This window comes from Castor canadensis, chromosome X (genome assembly GCF_047511655.1).
Source record: "Castor canadensis chromosome X, mCasCan1.hap1v2, whole genome shotgun sequence".
Classification (NCBI taxonomy): Eukaryota; Metazoa; Chordata; class Mammalia; order Rodentia; family Castoridae; genus Castor; species Castor canadensis.
Genome location: NC_133405.1, coordinates 129,684,065 through 129,700,103, shown reverse-complemented (window position 1 = coordinate 129,700,103; position 16,039 = coordinate 129,684,065). Strand labels below are relative to the sequence as shown.

Here is a 16,039-nt window from a genome sequence, read left to right as displayed (position 1 = left end):
CTCCATACTCTCCCCAGCCTCTGGTAACCACCTTTCTTCCCTCAACTTCTAGGAGATCAAGTCTTTAGCTTCCACATGAGTGAGATCACGTGGTACTTGTCTTACTGTGCCTGGCTAATTTCACTTAACATAAAGATCTCCAGCTCAATCTATGTTGTCAGAAATGACAGGAATTCATTCTTTTTATGGCTGAATAGTATTCAATTGTGTATGTGTGCCACATTTTCTTCATCCATTCATCAGTTGCTGGGCACTTAGGTTGTTTTGTGGCTATTTTGAACAGCACTGCAAGAAACATGGAAGTGAGGATGTCTCTTCAACATACTGATTTCATTTCCTTCGAATATATACCCAGCAGTAGGATTGCTGGATCATATGGAATTTATATTGTTAATTTTTTTAGGAAGCCTCATACTATTTTCCATAATGGCTACATTAATTTGCATTCTTAATAACAGTGTGCAACAATTCTCTTTGCTCTACATCCTCACCAGCACTTGGTTTTGTGTGTGTGTGTGTGTCTTTTTTTTATCATAGCCATTCATACTGGAGTGAAGTGATAGCTCACTGAGGGATTCCTGATGTTTACTGATATTGAGAATTTTTAATATAGCTGTTGATCATTTGTATGCCTTCTTTTGAGAAATGTCTACTTGGGTGTATGGCCCATTTTTATCAGGTTATTTGATATTGAGTTTTAGAGTTTCTTATATATTCTGAGTATTAACTCATTGTCAAATGTATGGTTTTCAAATATTTTCTCCCCTTTTGTGTGTTGTCTCTTCACTGTGCAGTTTGCTCCCTTTGTGGTGCAAAAGCTTTTTATTTTTATGCAATCCCTTTTGCCTATTTTTGCTTTTGTTTCCTGTGCTTTTGGAATCTTGTCTGAAAAATGTTTTCTTCTAGTCATAGTTTCATAGTTTCAGGCCTCACATTTAAATCTTTCATCAACTTCGGATTGATTTTTGGAATTGGTGAGAGGCAGGAGTCTAGTTTCATTTTTCTACATGTTATACCCAATTTCCCCATACATTTTGTGAAAAGACTGCCCTCTCTCCTATGCATGTGCTTAGCACCTTTGTTGAAAGTCACTTGACTATAGATGTGTGTGTTTCCTTCAGGGTTCTCTATTCTGTTCCATTGGTCTATATGTCTATTTTTATAACAATATCTTGCTGTTTTGATTATTATTGCATTATAGTATATTTTGAAGTCAGATAGTGTAATGTCTCCTGCTTTGTTCTTTTGCTCAAGATTGCTTTGGCTATTTGCAAGATTTTGTTTGTTTGTTTGTGGTTCCATATAAATTTCAGGATTGTTTTTAATATGACTTTCTTAAGCAGAATGAACAAAATAGTGCAGACAAGTAAACACAGTGAACATTTGTTGAGTGAAGAATGGATTACTGAATTAATGAGTGAGTAGAAAAACAGACTGGAAACATTAGAAGTTGTGAGTTCAGTTGCTAGTCACCACTGACAAACTTTGTGTCTTTGGGCGAATCATTTATCTGAGCCTTAATTTTCCTCACTTTCAGCATGGAACTCTCACAATAGTTTTCCTGACAATCTTATAGACAGCATTAGAAGAGGTGGTGGATGTGAAATCACTTTGGGAAGGCTAAGGATTGACATAAGAATCGGAGGCCTTGCAGCTTTGAGTTGTAGTTCTGCTATGAACTTTTCTGAGGAGCGTGTTATGTGAAGATTTTTCACTGCAATACTACTTACAGTTTAAAACTACTAACAAGCAAAGGTTCAGCAATGCATAAATGATAAATCGTGTGACCATCTGAATAAATTCTATAAGATGAATGGGAGTACAATTGTTAATTCTACACGGAAATGTAGAATTTAACTGAATAAAGAAAAATACATACCTAAAATTAAAATTTCATCCATGGAAGGGAACATGGGGAATTTAAACAATTATACTAAGATGATTACGAAAGGGGAATTCAAATGATCTTTATGCTACTTTGATAACAATGATTTTTAAGTATGAAAAAATATTATATTCTTGTTTGTTACTATTCAGACTTTACTGACTGATTACTTAGCAGCAAGATCAATAGCATACATATTATTCAATGTCGCTGACATTGTAAATACTTTTCTAGGAAAATATATAAGAAGTACATTTAAATTATCTTGAATTTTTATTAACATGTTTTCACAAACCAAAGGTAAGAACAGAGGATGGCATAAAAATAAAGTGAATAATTTAGAATGTTTTTAAGGTCCTCTTCTTCCTACCTGCATCACCATTGCATCAGTAACATCTATGTTTGGTTTCTGTCCAAAGGGAACTACCAAAGGGTACAGATTTGTCCAAAATCTACCCCACATATCACCTATTTTAAAAAAAAGAATATGTTAATATATGAGAAAGACAGCAAAATATAGACCTGATCTTACATAGTACATGAAGTTGGATTGGTAAGCAAGTCACTCAGTATTTCTAAACAGTCTAGTTTCTGTGCTTCCTTTTCACTAATTTTTTTTTGCTTTTTTCCTTTTCTTACTTTAAATTTCCAGCATTTTCTTCTTCTAACACCTCTAAGAGACTATGTGGTTAAGCAAAACTAACCCAGTTTAGCTAGGGAATCATTCCAGTTTCTCCTATCTTGAGTTACTATTCAAAAGCACAATTTATTAAATATATTTAATTTATAAATAATAAATTTATTTATTAAATATATGGAATAGTATAGCTACTACAGGTTAGAAAGAGATTACATAATTCACCATCCGTGGGACAAAATGCTACAAATTACACTATTAGTAATGCTTCATATGGGTTACAAAATTATCACATATGATCATCATTCAAAAAACTAGTAACTAAGTTTCACTTTTATTCTATAGTACTACACTTAACTGGGTAATCTGTCGAGCATCTCCAACAGTGTAAGGTTGAATTTCAAGGCCACAGACCCCAAAAGGGAACATGTGTCTAGAAAAAGCCAATCTCCTAATAAAACCAGAATCCTGGCACCAAAGAAATGAAGCAACACAACTACATGAAGAATATTTCTATGAGTTCATTTTTTAAAAGATAAATTTTAATAGAGATAAATGTGAGTCCTATGGTTAAATTTTTTAAAAAATTTATACACTATAAAACTTAAACACTATAAAACTTATACACTATAAAACTTATACACTATAAAACTTAAACACTATAAAACTTATACACTATAAAACAGCCTGATGTCATATATATACATATATATATGACATCAGGCTGAAACACAGTCTACAGTAAAAGACCAAAAGTACCCCAACAAACAGTATGGTATGGTTTCTAAAACACAAACATGAACTTCAGCTAAATTGATAAAGTGATAGTGTCTAGAACAAAGACAGGCATGATACCATTTTTTCCTCTCTGTTGGTTCAGCTCCATCTGGAATAACTGTTCAGTTTTGACCTTGACAATTGAAAAGGAACATGGGCAAAATATAGTTAACCCAAGGGAGGACAATTAGATAAGTGGGATTTTAAGGAAAAATATCAGTGTAGGATATTTAACTTGAAAAAAGAAAAGTGTATATTTGATGATGACAATAATAGTCACTAAAATGTAATGTGCTGCATCTTATATGATGGTTATTTACATATATATATAAGATCATCTTGTATAAAAAATTAGCATATTCTGAGTAACCTCATAGCATGGAAACAGTAATGAGTAGAAAGTAATAAGGTAGACCTTTCTTATAATTGGTGCCATGTAGCGATAGGTTAGTCTACTATTTCTAGTCTCATTTTCATCTGGAATTCTTTCTCTAGTTATCATTAGAAATCCCTTTATCTTTTCAATTGTAGCCAACATGAAAACTCTTTATGTGTAAAAATAATGATGCAATAGAGAATGATTTAAAATTGACTTACTGTTGAAGAGTGTGTTTTCAAAATGAGATTTCCATAGGGCACTGACTTCATTTACTGGTTTTTTCTTCAAAAGTTTTATGTTGGGTATCACTCCAAAAGATCATTTAATTGATAGAAATGACTAAGATGACAAAGAACACAAAGGATTCCTGGGGTTTCTTACCAAGCAAATGAGCAGGGAGGCATCCAGTTGGATTGATATGGGAAGGGTAGGTATCCATCAACTTTGTTCTCACATAGGCATGAAGATGTTCATATAATGGTTTAATCTGAAAAGACCAGGAAGAAAGTTTAAGACCACAAGTAGCCAGTCACCCAACTCTAAAAACAAGAGCTTCTTTATATAAGTAGGATTTCTCTGAATTGTTTCTTCTCCTCTCAAATATTCTGGAGAGTTTGAAAGCATTCCTTTTCCACATGTACTGATGATGACTAGCACCACTGCACAAATCAATAAAAATACCTGGAGGAATGCACATCCCAAAATGAAAGAAGTTGCAAAAAATTCATATTTAAGATGTTACCTACTTCTTTTGTCATAGAAATCTCTTCCCTATAAAACACATCCTTAAGCAGAGGCTAATGAAATAATTGTATCTGTCATCTTAAGAAAGAAAGCAGTGTCTATGGTTCTGATAACAAAGGAAAATAGTGCTATTTTCCAGGTACCTTATGAAAACCATTCCTTCTTATAATCTAAAAAGTCATTCCTTCTTAAAATGTTTCTATTGGTAATTACTGGTCAATGACTGAAAGAGAGAGGAAACCAGAACAATTCTGATATCGTTCTCAAAAATCTTAAGCTCTAACATTCTATAATTCTATGATGCCTGGCCAACCTACATATTAAAACAATCCAGAAATGCGTTTGGCCATTGTCCCTCCTTCCTGTTGCTGCCTTACAGTTCGTCGGTTACCTCTGCAAAGATGCGTTCCACATCTTCAATCAACTGGTTGTGGTTATAGTCATAGCCATCTGCTCCCTCTGCTTCATAATCTGATCTCCAATAATCGCCATAATCCTCATAACCTGTTTCGTAAAAAAAGGAAGAAGAGAACATAAGGGGAAAGAGTGATAGAGAATACAGTTTATATAGATTAGCCTTGTTGGGAAGCTAAAAGAAACCTGAGGACTAGAGGTGTATCTCAAGTGGTGGAGCACCTGCCTAGCAAGCAAAGGTCCAGTACCACAATAAAAAAAAAAAAGCCCTGCAAAAAGATCACATTTTATTGCCATTTCAGACATAAACTCAAGGGGATGCAAATGAATGAAAAGACTAGCTAATTCTGTTAAGCACTTGTTCTGTGTAAGGAGTTTAAATATATTATCTCATTTAATAAGCACAAAACACATTCCAGGTTGTCATCATTATAACCAGCATTGCACAGATTAATAGCCTGTGATTGTTTTTAAATAAATTTATTGTGAACACTTAAGATTATACAACATGATGCTGTGACATACATATGTAGCAAAATGTTTATTATAGTGAAACAAATTAGCATATCCATCATCTCACATAGTTACCATCTTCCCCTGTGTGGCAAGAGCAGCTACAATCTACTCATTAACAAAACTCTTGAATACAGTAGAATAGTATTATTAACCGTAGTCTTATGTTGTCCATCAGTCCTTCAGACTACCTATCTGCTACTTTACATCCTTTGACCAATAGATCCCCATTTCTTCCCACCCCACTCTCGGTAACCACAATTTTATTCTTTTTCTGTGTATTTGACCTCTTTATAAAGATTCCACATATAAGTGGGATCATGCATGCAGTATTTCTTTCTCTGTCAAACTTGTTTTACTTAGCATAATGTCCTCCAGGTCCCTCCATGTTGTAGTAAATGGCAGGATCTCCTCCATTTTTAAGGCTGAATAATACTCTATATATGTATTATATTATATATATATATATATATATATTCTACAGTTTCTCTGTTCACTCATTCATTCTTGACAGTCACCTAGACTGTTTCCAAATCTTGGCTATTATGAATATAGGAGGGTCCTATGGTAGTTCCATTTTAAATTTCTTTAGGAATCTCCATACTGTTTTCCATAATAACTGTACCAGTCTACATTCCCACCAAAAGGCCGTGCTTAGAGTAATTAAATCACTTGTCCAAGGTCACATAGCTGGTGAGAGGCAGAGGCATACTTCTGGTTTCCTAACACTGGGTTTTTACTCTCTCTCTAGGCCAGTTTGTATTACTGACCTTAAAACATGAAATTGAATCTCTAAGGTTTTTAATTCTCATTTGTTCAGCACCTTAAATTTTCAGATTTGACCCACAGTGGATGTGTTTGTTTACAGATTACGTGTGTACACAATGCATTTCTGTGTGCTTCATTTAACATCTAACCATTAGGACGCAAGTTAGTGTTAGGTAGGGTATTAGCTAATAAATTTGGTAAGTGTGTTTTAATCATTTTTATTTTTACATTCACATTGTCAATGGATGATCAGGAAGATTACAAAATTAATATTTGGATAGAAGAGTATGCAGGGTATTAATAAAAATTGATGATATGCTACTATCTGCAACTTGCCTAAGACTTGCAAACATGAGTTTAAATGACAGTGAAAGAAACAAGAACCAACAAATGAAAAAAATTTTCCTAACAAAACCCAGAGGGCAGTGAATCACCAAAGCATAAAGTTATTCATAATACCATGACTGCAGTTCATTATTAAGGCAGTAGAGTAAGTTAAGAGATATGGAAATTCCTTCTTATGTTTTTTTATGACTACATGAATTATAACTGCCGAAAATAAAAGATTTCTAGCCTACACTAACCTGAAGTTTTTTTCTTCTGACACATCACCCTGAGGTAGACACAAAATGACCTTTGAGAATGAACAGTGGCCAGATGAGGGTTTAGGTAAGGGGTATTGTCTCTATCTCTTGTCCTGTCTGAGAAATAGGGTCTCCAAGCAGATTCCCCCAGGCACTTTTGGGAAACTCTTACTTAACTCACAAGTCCTGGCTAATTCATTTAAGACCTTATGATTGAATCTCATTCTTGAACTCTTTAGACTATAGCGTTCCCATGCACTTTCTTAAGCCCCTGTAGTTTCTTCTTGAGACATGTAACCCTGATTGTTACCAATTGCTAATTTAGGGGCATCTGTTAAAGAGCAGGCATGAGAAATGGAATACTTGAGAAATAGTCCCGTGGCCCATAGAGAGCTGCAAGGCCTCCACAGACCAGCAAATTTACCATTTGCTCTTGCCATCTCATTTTTCAGGACCACATAATCTTCATACAATGGTCTCAACTGCTTGCCAACCTCAGACCGCCAGCCTTCCCAAGCCCAGAGCCTCTCACTGTAGTCTGTGCTCTTCTCCATTATGTCATCCAAACCTGTTCCAAAGCACCCAAAGGAAAACAAACATAAATTTTTAAAACTTTTATGTTGTAAGCAACTATAGGAACTTTAAAGAATTAAAAGTAAGGATGGCAGACCTCAAAGTTAGGAAGTTATTAAGTGAAATCTTGTGAATAACTTGCCTTTACTATTGGTCAAAATATGTCTGCAGAGAAAACAGACCACCGGAATTTAATTACTAACTTGAATGTGATAGAATTTACAATGTGATTTCTTTTTAAGTTATTAAAGCATCTATGTACTGAAACACACATATTTGGAATCTTATTTTTGGAGTCTCTATTCAAAAAGCTCCGTGTCATCATATAAAGTCAACCTCATTCTTTGAAGTTAGGAGTAAAAAATAAATTTCATAATCACTACTCAAAGTTTATAGCCTACCTGGTTCAAGCAAAAAGCACTCCTGTGGATTATCCGGGTTACAAACCTTTCCAGTACTATAGATGGTGCTCATTGTACTTAGAATTGTATTTAACTGCAAATTAAATATAATAAATAATGTTAGAAATGGGAAATTTTCTAAAAATAATGCTAATATTAAAAAGTCCTTTGGTAGGAATGGGACACAGATTACTCCAGAGGCACCTGCACACCCATGTTTATTGCGGCACTATTCACAATAGACAAGTTATGGAAACAGCCAAGATGCACCGCCACTGATGAATGGATTAAGAAAATGTAGTATTTATACGCAATGGAATTTTATGCAGCCATGAAGAAGAACAAAATGTTATCATTCGCTGGTAAATGGATGGAATCGGAGAACATCATTCTGAGTGAGGTTAGCCTGGCCCAAAAGACCAAAAATCGTATATTCTCCCTCATATGTGGACATTAGATCAAGGGCAAACACAACAAGAGGATTGGACTTTGATCACATGATAAAGCGAGAGCACACAAGGGAGGTGTGAGGATAGGTAAGACACCTAAAAAACTAGATAGCATTTGTTGCCCTCAACGCAGAGAAACTAAAGCAGATACCTTAAAAGCAACTGAGGCCAATAGGAGAAGGGGACCAGGAACTAGAGAAAAGGTTAGTTTGAGAAGAATTAACCTAGAAGGTAACACACACGCACAGGAAATCAATGCGAGTCAACTCCCTGTATAGCTATCCTTATCTCAACCAGCAAAAACCTTTGGTCCTTCCAATTATTGCTTATATTCTCTCTTCAACAAAATTAGAGATAAGGGCAGAATAGTTTCTGCCGGGTAGCGAGGGGTAAGGGGGGGTAAGGGAGGGAGTGGGGGGGGCTAGGGTGAGGGCGGGGGTAAGGGGGGAGAAATGACCCAATCATTGTATGCACATATGAATAAAATAAAAAATTTTAAAAATCGTATGTTCTCCCTCATATGCAGACTTTAAATCAAGGGCAAACACAACAAGGGGATAGGACTTTGATTACATGATAAGGCAAGTGCACACAAGGGAGGTATGAGGATGGGTAGGTAACCCAAAAAAAAAAAGATAGCATTTGATGTCTTCAATGCAAAAGAACTAATGCAGAAACTTTAAAGCAACAGAGGCTAATAGGAAAAGGGGACTAGGAACTAGAGAAAAGGTTAGTTGGAGAAGAATCAATTTAGAAAGTAACAAATATTCACATCTTTGCCATGTATTTTCCTGCATGTAGGGCAGGAACACATTTAAGTTTTTCCCACTGTCAGCTAGCACAAAGTCTTATGAGCACATCACAGATATGTAGAGTAATTGAAATAAAAAGATATATCCAAATTCCAAGACTGTTTCTCACCTACACACAAAGAAGTGCATTTTTGTTTTATTCAACATTTACTGAATCTCTACTCTTAGCTACACTCCGACATTTCTGAAATGGACAAGTCACTGACCCTCAAAGACCCCAAAGTGATGGCACAGTGAGGTAGTTACAAAATCAGTAACCACATGACAGAGTGATAAGTACTATAACTGTCACCAAAAAGTGATGTGGCAGTATTGGCTAGGGGTTGATGGAAGAGGGACTTAAAACCTGCAGATTCAAGAATGGCTTCATACTGGGAACCTATTTGCAAACAATGCTGATACCATTTAGAAATATGTGCACTACCTAAGTTTTGTCTTTTGAGAAAAACCATTCACCTATAAAAAATTACTTTGACAAAAAAAGTTCTGGTTTGATTAATCATTTTTCTTCTTTAAGTGCTGAGTGTATGCAAGGTAGATCCTTGATGAGCCAACATTGCTCTGTGGATACATGTCTATGTTCACACACTTCTAGAACAGAAGGAGCTGTATACAGAAATATTGTTTTGCAGCAATATTTACAAAACATGCAAACTTCTGTATTTGTATTTGGAAAAATAAAACAGGTTTTTGTTGCTAAAAAGAAAAGAATGGCTTCAAAGAGGATGGGGACATTAGAGCTGTGTGTTGCAGAAGCAGGAATGGGTCCATTAGAAAGGGGAAGTAGAAGGCAGAGTTTAAGATGATTGGAAAAACATGGCATTTTCAAGGGGTGGTGAGACATCAAATAAAACTGGAGTGATAGTGTTCATTGAGGGGATCGGAGGACGTGAAATGGGTAGGCAAGGGTAGATCATGAGAGACAGTCTATGCTATAATAAAAATTTAAATTTTACCCTGTAGGTAAAAGGAAGTGAAGGTAACAGAATAAGGCAGTGCTGCTGGACATGGAGTCCATGGGTCAGTGCAAGTCAGCAAAGGATCTGTTTTCATTTGGTAATAAGTACAGGAATTAAGAAAATAAATGTTTACCAACTTTTTTAAACAACTTTCTATTTCCATGACATCTAAGTATTTAATCAGTGAACTTAACCACGTATTGATCTGTGATGGATTGGAGACAAAGGAATAAAAGCGAGAGAAATGGAAGAAGAGAAGGAAGGGAGGGAGACAGGAGGGAGAGGCTGGTTTTCTCTCACAAATGATTTAAGAAGTACTGTATTAAAGGCCCTGTTTCTCTTTCTCCTAATGCCCTCATATTATTCTTTCACTTTGCTATAGTCACTATCCTAAAACGTGAACTAGATCCAATACTCCAAGCCAATAAATCTAAGCTTCTTACCTTGGCACCCACCCTCTATCATTCCTTCTATCAAACCCGTGCATCCTGAGTCTCCTCTCTTCTCAAACACTTCAAGCTCTCACTTGCATCTTAGTGATTTTCAGTCCTGGCTACACATTATAATTAATCTGGGAATCTTTAAAAAATGGAATGTCTAGATTCTACCCTAGGCTCTCTAGAGTTAGACAGGCAAGGTTTCTCACGATGTCCTTGTGAAAAAGATGGAGAAACATGGAATGGATAAGATAAACTGGATTAATAGCTAGTGGGATAATTATAACCAAAGAATGAAGAATAATAAATATCAACTTGTAGAAACAAATGCCATATGGCTTTATCTCTGTCCTTATCATGCATTTTTATTTTTATAAATGCAGATTAGTATATACAGAATTCCAGAAGACAAGTAACTGAGAAAGAAGACTTTGATGTGAAATAGCTGGGTATTTTAGATAAAAATATTTCAATAGGCTACATCAGGGGTCTGCAGACTATGGTCTGCTGACTATTTTTGTCAAGTTTTGTTGGATGACAGCCATATCCATTCATTTATGTATTATCTATGGCTGATTGCCTGCTACAATGGCAGAGGTGATGAGTTGTGACACAGACAGTATGTCCTCCAAAACCTAAACTATTTACTGTATGTCCTTTTCAGAAAAAAAAAAAGCTTGCTGACTTCTGGGATAGAGGGATGGGTTGGAATGGTATGTTAATTTAACAGGGGAAATACAGGCTTTCTTGAATTTGAACAAACTATCTCAGGATAGAATTCTTAACGTGCCATTTTACAGCAATGTTGGTACGACAGCTTTGAAGACTTCATTAACATGAGCCAACCACAGCATTTGGCTATCAAAAAAACAAAATGAAAATCAATCTAATATAGTCTTAGACTGCCTTTGTATGTGTCATATTCTTGCTCACTTCTGAGTGGATCAGGAACCAGTGTCTTCTTTCGTTCTCAAAAAAGACTCCAGATTGGATAATAAATTTTATGGTCACCCTATATAGGCACAGAGCTCTTTTTAATGTCAGTATATACTATTTCTCAAACATTTCAGCTCTTGGGGTCAGTACTAAAATGTTCACAAACATACCTGTGTGCTCTTGTCTGCTGAGAGCGCTGAAGACCCACTCTGCTGAAGGACCTGCAATTGACGCTTAACAGTGACATTCTGAATTTCTTGTAGTGAAAAAGTGTTGGCAAGCTTTGACTGTTCTTCATAAAAGGCAGACCATTTGGCCCCAGCCTCATTCTGAAAGGACAAAAAGTAAATTGAAGTTGGACGGAAGATATAGTCCAAAGAACATCTGGTGAAACATCTACTATTTCCTGAGTGGCTTAGTCCTCTACTTTGCTGAAGGTCAAGGTTTAGGTTAAGAGTGGCCAGGCCACTCTCTTTCTGGCCCAGTTCCTAGTTTTCCCAAGGGTCCTGTCCCCAGAACTGGAAGCAAATTCTCACAGATAATGCACACTGTGAGGCCCTGATACTTAAGGCCTTAGTGCTGTGATGGGGGAAAATTGGCTAAAAATTCTAAGATGCATGATCTAAAAGGAGAACCCAGTAGAGCTCGGAGTGGACATAATGGGAATACAGTGTCTCCTGACCATGGGAACCATGAGAAATGAAAACCAGATCACAGTACATGCCAAGGTGTCATAACAGCACAGGGATTGTGATCTTAAATTTTGTTCTCAAACGAAAGCTTCCCAGAACATGTCATTTAGTAGACATGGTGATTTTCTACCAGCAAAAGAAATCAATAAGTAGATGATGATTCCAGGACACACCTGAGTGTTGATATTACAGGTGTGCACCATCATGCCCCACCTTCCTCCCATCTTGAATAGCAACGGAAAAATGGACTTCTCCAGACTTCTCCAGTGCAGTCTTCGCTCAATGTATAAATTCATTTCCACTTATCCAAAGCCAAAATGAGGGCTGTCAAAGTGGCTCAAGTGGTAGAGTCTAGGTAGGACCTAGCAAGCATAAGGCCCTGACTTCAATCTCCAGTACCCCCTCAAAAAGGAGGCTAAAATGAACAACTACTTTGTTCATCACACTGCTTTAGAAATACAAAAGAAGTAGCATTTGAGGCAAATAACAGTTTCATTACTGGAGTTTCATTCTGACTAGCTGTGTGACTTCAGACAAATTACTAAACTTCTTGCTACAGTTACCTTATCTGCAAAATAAGAGTAATAATAGGATTTACATCAAAAGATTGTTGTAAGGCTTATAAGAATTAATAAATAATAAAATGCTTGTCAGAGTGCCTGACAATTCTAGGCATTCAATAAATGTTATTTTCTTACTTATAGACAAAAAGTTCTTGCCCTTAATTTGCTTACAATTTTACCAGATGAACAAAATATGCATCCTGAATGTTTCATTAATAAAACATGAGTATATAATAATATATAAACTATGAGTAGGCTGATACATTTCTGTAATAAGAAAGGAGAAACTTACACAGGTCACATAGCTAGTATAAGGCCCAGCCCTCATAGAGGAGGTGAGACTTAAGACAAATCTTAAAGAAGGTAGGAGTTGGCTGGGTGTGGAATACTTTGCAAAATAATTTACCTCATTTGAAGTTCTTAACAACCCCATGAGATACAAAACTATCATATCACCATTTTTATATGTGCAGAAGGTGGCTTAGAGAAATAGCAGAGCTGGCAATCAACCACCAGCATTCAATTCTGGAGCCTGTGGCAGACAGACTCTAAGATTTTTCCCATGATGCCATCCTCTGGTTGCTGAACCCTTGTGTTATATCTTAATGAGTAAGAGCAGACTGACTTCTTCTAACCAACAGCGTATAGCAAAGGCACCAAGATGTACAGATTTGTTACGTAAGATTGTTAGTAGACCTCTTCCTTGCTAAATTTGATGCAGCAAAATGCCATGTTACGAGCTATCCTATTGAATTGATCACATGGCAAGGAAGTGAGTATGGCCTCCAGCTAACATAAACCAAGAACCTCAGTTCATCAGCATACAAAGATCTGAATGTCAACACTAACCACCCCTAACTTGAAAGTGGATCCATCGCTACTCGAGCCTCAGATAAGACCACAGCTCTAGCCAGCACCTTGAGTGTCACTTTATGAGACTCAGAAACAGAAGTCCAGCTAAACCATGTCTGGACTCTTGACCCACCGAAACAGTGGGATAATAAATGTGTGTTGTTTTAAGCCACTAACCTTGTGGTAACTTTTTATACAATAGATAACTAGTGCAGGTCCCAAAGGCAGGACTCTAAGCATAATTGCACTGACCAGACCAAGAAATTTGCTTTTAGCTTGTGAGTATTAGGTAGTCACTGAGAGGTTTTGAGCAGGCATATAATATGATAGGAACCATGCATGGAAGTGACAAGGATGGAGATAAGAAAGAAAACAGTGGCAGTGAAAATGGAAAATAATTTCTCTCTTTATTGAATACTCACAACCCTCAGAAACTGCTTCTGTTTCCACATACAACAACCTTTTGAGGGACTTGTCATCATCTCCACCTCAAAAAATGAGGGAAGGCTAGCAGAGTGGCTCAAGTGGTAGAGCAACTGCCTAGCAAGCCTGAGGCCCTGGGTTCAAACTCCAGGACCACAAAAAAAAAATGAGGGAAATGAGGGACAAAGCCAGTCATTTTTTCCTAGGTCGCATAGCTAGTAACTGGAAGAACCAGGGAATCAAACCAGGTGTGTTTACCTCTAAAACTAATGTCCTGTGGATTGTATTTGACATGTCCTAGTCCTCTCTGTAGCATGCATGCATGGGAAGGAGTAAGCAAGGGGAAGAGCAATTTGCTGTACAGAGCAAACTGATCTATGCAGCCCACTCACCCATCAATCCCTGCCTTTCTTTCCCCAATCTAGGATAATTTATTGCCAAGTAAAATTTCTGGTACAACTTTAATGACAAATTATAGGAATAATTTTATTCTTGATCTATTTTGGAAAAACTTCACAATCCCTCAAATGCCCGAGTCTTAGAACAGTTCTTATACTATACACGTATGAATGTTGAGGCTATCTGATTTCATTTGATTTGTCACTACCACTTTACAAATGTAATTTATGCCACCAAAACATTACTTTATGTTGCCTTATGTTTTGGCCCCTAATGACATAGTATTCCTTCCCAAGCTATTCTTTTTAATATCATTTACAATTTATTCCATATCCTTACCCTAAGGCTCCTGAGCCTAAATAAAACAGCTTAGGTGTTATGCAGAGAGTCAAAGTCAGTTATGCATACCAATCAAATTACTTAGACGGCGGCTGATACCTGTGTCGTTTTAGAGCTGAATGGTGGATGAAATGAAACACATATATCCAGCAGTTTACATAGCTCCAGGGCTTGAAAGAAACTACTGCAGGTAAAAAATGGTGGCATTCCACACTATCTCTGTGCAAAGGCAGGAAAGAAGGAACTAAAACAGCAAAATTTTCTGCAGTCATACATTCAACACAACTGCAAGAAATTAAAACACTCTCTGATCTCATTCATAACTGTAGTGGATACCATATTCCTATCCTGTGAGTGGTCTTTGCAATTTCAAAGACTAGACATATAAAAATTCTAAATTATATTTTTCAATATTCAAAAATATATTCAACTCCGTTGTAGCCCAAACTAGATGTACAAATTAAGTACGACAATGTCATTATGCTTTTAAATGTTTTCACATGAGCTTTGTCTTAAGCTGTAGGTCTGGTGGTTTCTACCAAATTGTGATAATTTTATTTAAACAATTAAAATATTTCTATGATCAGTTGTTTCAGACTTAAAGAATTGACATCTCACTTTCTCTTTTTCTATAGCTCACCAGGCTATAATTTTAGCAACCTCTAAGTCATTTCTTTCCCTGTATATGCAACAGTTTCCTGATGAAAGAAGATGAAAATCTGGATAAAATCTTAGTATCCTTCCAGTCCTTGGAGCCCAACAAGCTCACGTCCCATATTCTGGGTATACAATAGCAGTTTAGAATTACCCTGCTCTGAGTTCACTGTGATTCTAGCCCTGGCAACAGAGGATAGGTTCAAGAATCAGGCATGCCTACAGGCCCTGGCAGTGAGGAGCTGAAACCCTAGAGATCACCCAAAGAATAAGTGTGGGCCTCCTGATCTCTCTTCACAGCTTCTGATAACTCACCAAGAAATATTTACAACACTCGCTTCAGCTGTATGGACAGGAGTTTGGTACAGCTGTAGTAGGTACTGCCAAATTCTAGAACACTGGAATCCTCTTGCTCTCTCCATGGAAAAATGGTCCAGAGACCTCCTATGTTGCTGGAGAACTTGTGACCTTGCTATTAAAAGTCAAACATGCCCTTTCTGAAATGACTTTTAGGAGGTCCCACTTTCTCCCCTATAACATTGAGTTTACCTTTGTACAAGTTAAGGTCAGACTTGGGTTGAATTAACAAAAAAGAAAGATTTTTATTATCTATTTGCTTAAACTCTTTTATTTATTCCATTTTATCTTCACAGTTAAGTTTATGGTTTGGCTTTCCTGCTGTTTACTAATGTTCTGATTAATATAACGAATTTGCTAATTTCCCATGTCCATACCCTTGGCGGAAGATTTACAAAGAATCCTATTTCAGAAAACAAACCAACAATAAACTTGAAAGAAGGGGGCGGTGCATAAAAAAGCAATATCATTTTACTGAGAAGTTAATTACAG

At 36.5% G+C, this 16,039-nt stretch overlaps 1 protein-coding gene across 1 annotated transcript in view; it reads right to left on the bottom strand.

The window, feature by feature from the left end:
• Ace2 (angiotensin converting enzyme 2) overlaps positions 1 to 16,039 on the bottom strand; it is a 51,193-nt gene that overhangs the window by 28,327 nt on the left and 6,827 nt on the right. Inside the window, exons 3-8 of the mRNA XM_074064380.1 lie at positions 11,439 to 11,597; positions 7,676 to 7,769; positions 7,126 to 7,269; positions 4,814 to 4,926; positions 4,060 to 4,165; positions 2,256 to 2,353 (exon numbers count right to left, since the gene is read on the bottom strand). Coding sequence (XP_073920481.1) covers positions 2,256 to 2,353; positions 4,060 to 4,165; positions 4,814 to 4,926; positions 7,126 to 7,269; positions 7,676 to 7,769; positions 11,439 to 11,597 — 714 coding nt within the window. The remainder of the gene's footprint in view (positions 1 to 2,255; positions 2,354 to 4,059; positions 4,166 to 4,813; positions 4,927 to 7,125; positions 7,270 to 7,675; positions 7,770 to 11,438; positions 11,598 to 16,039) is intronic.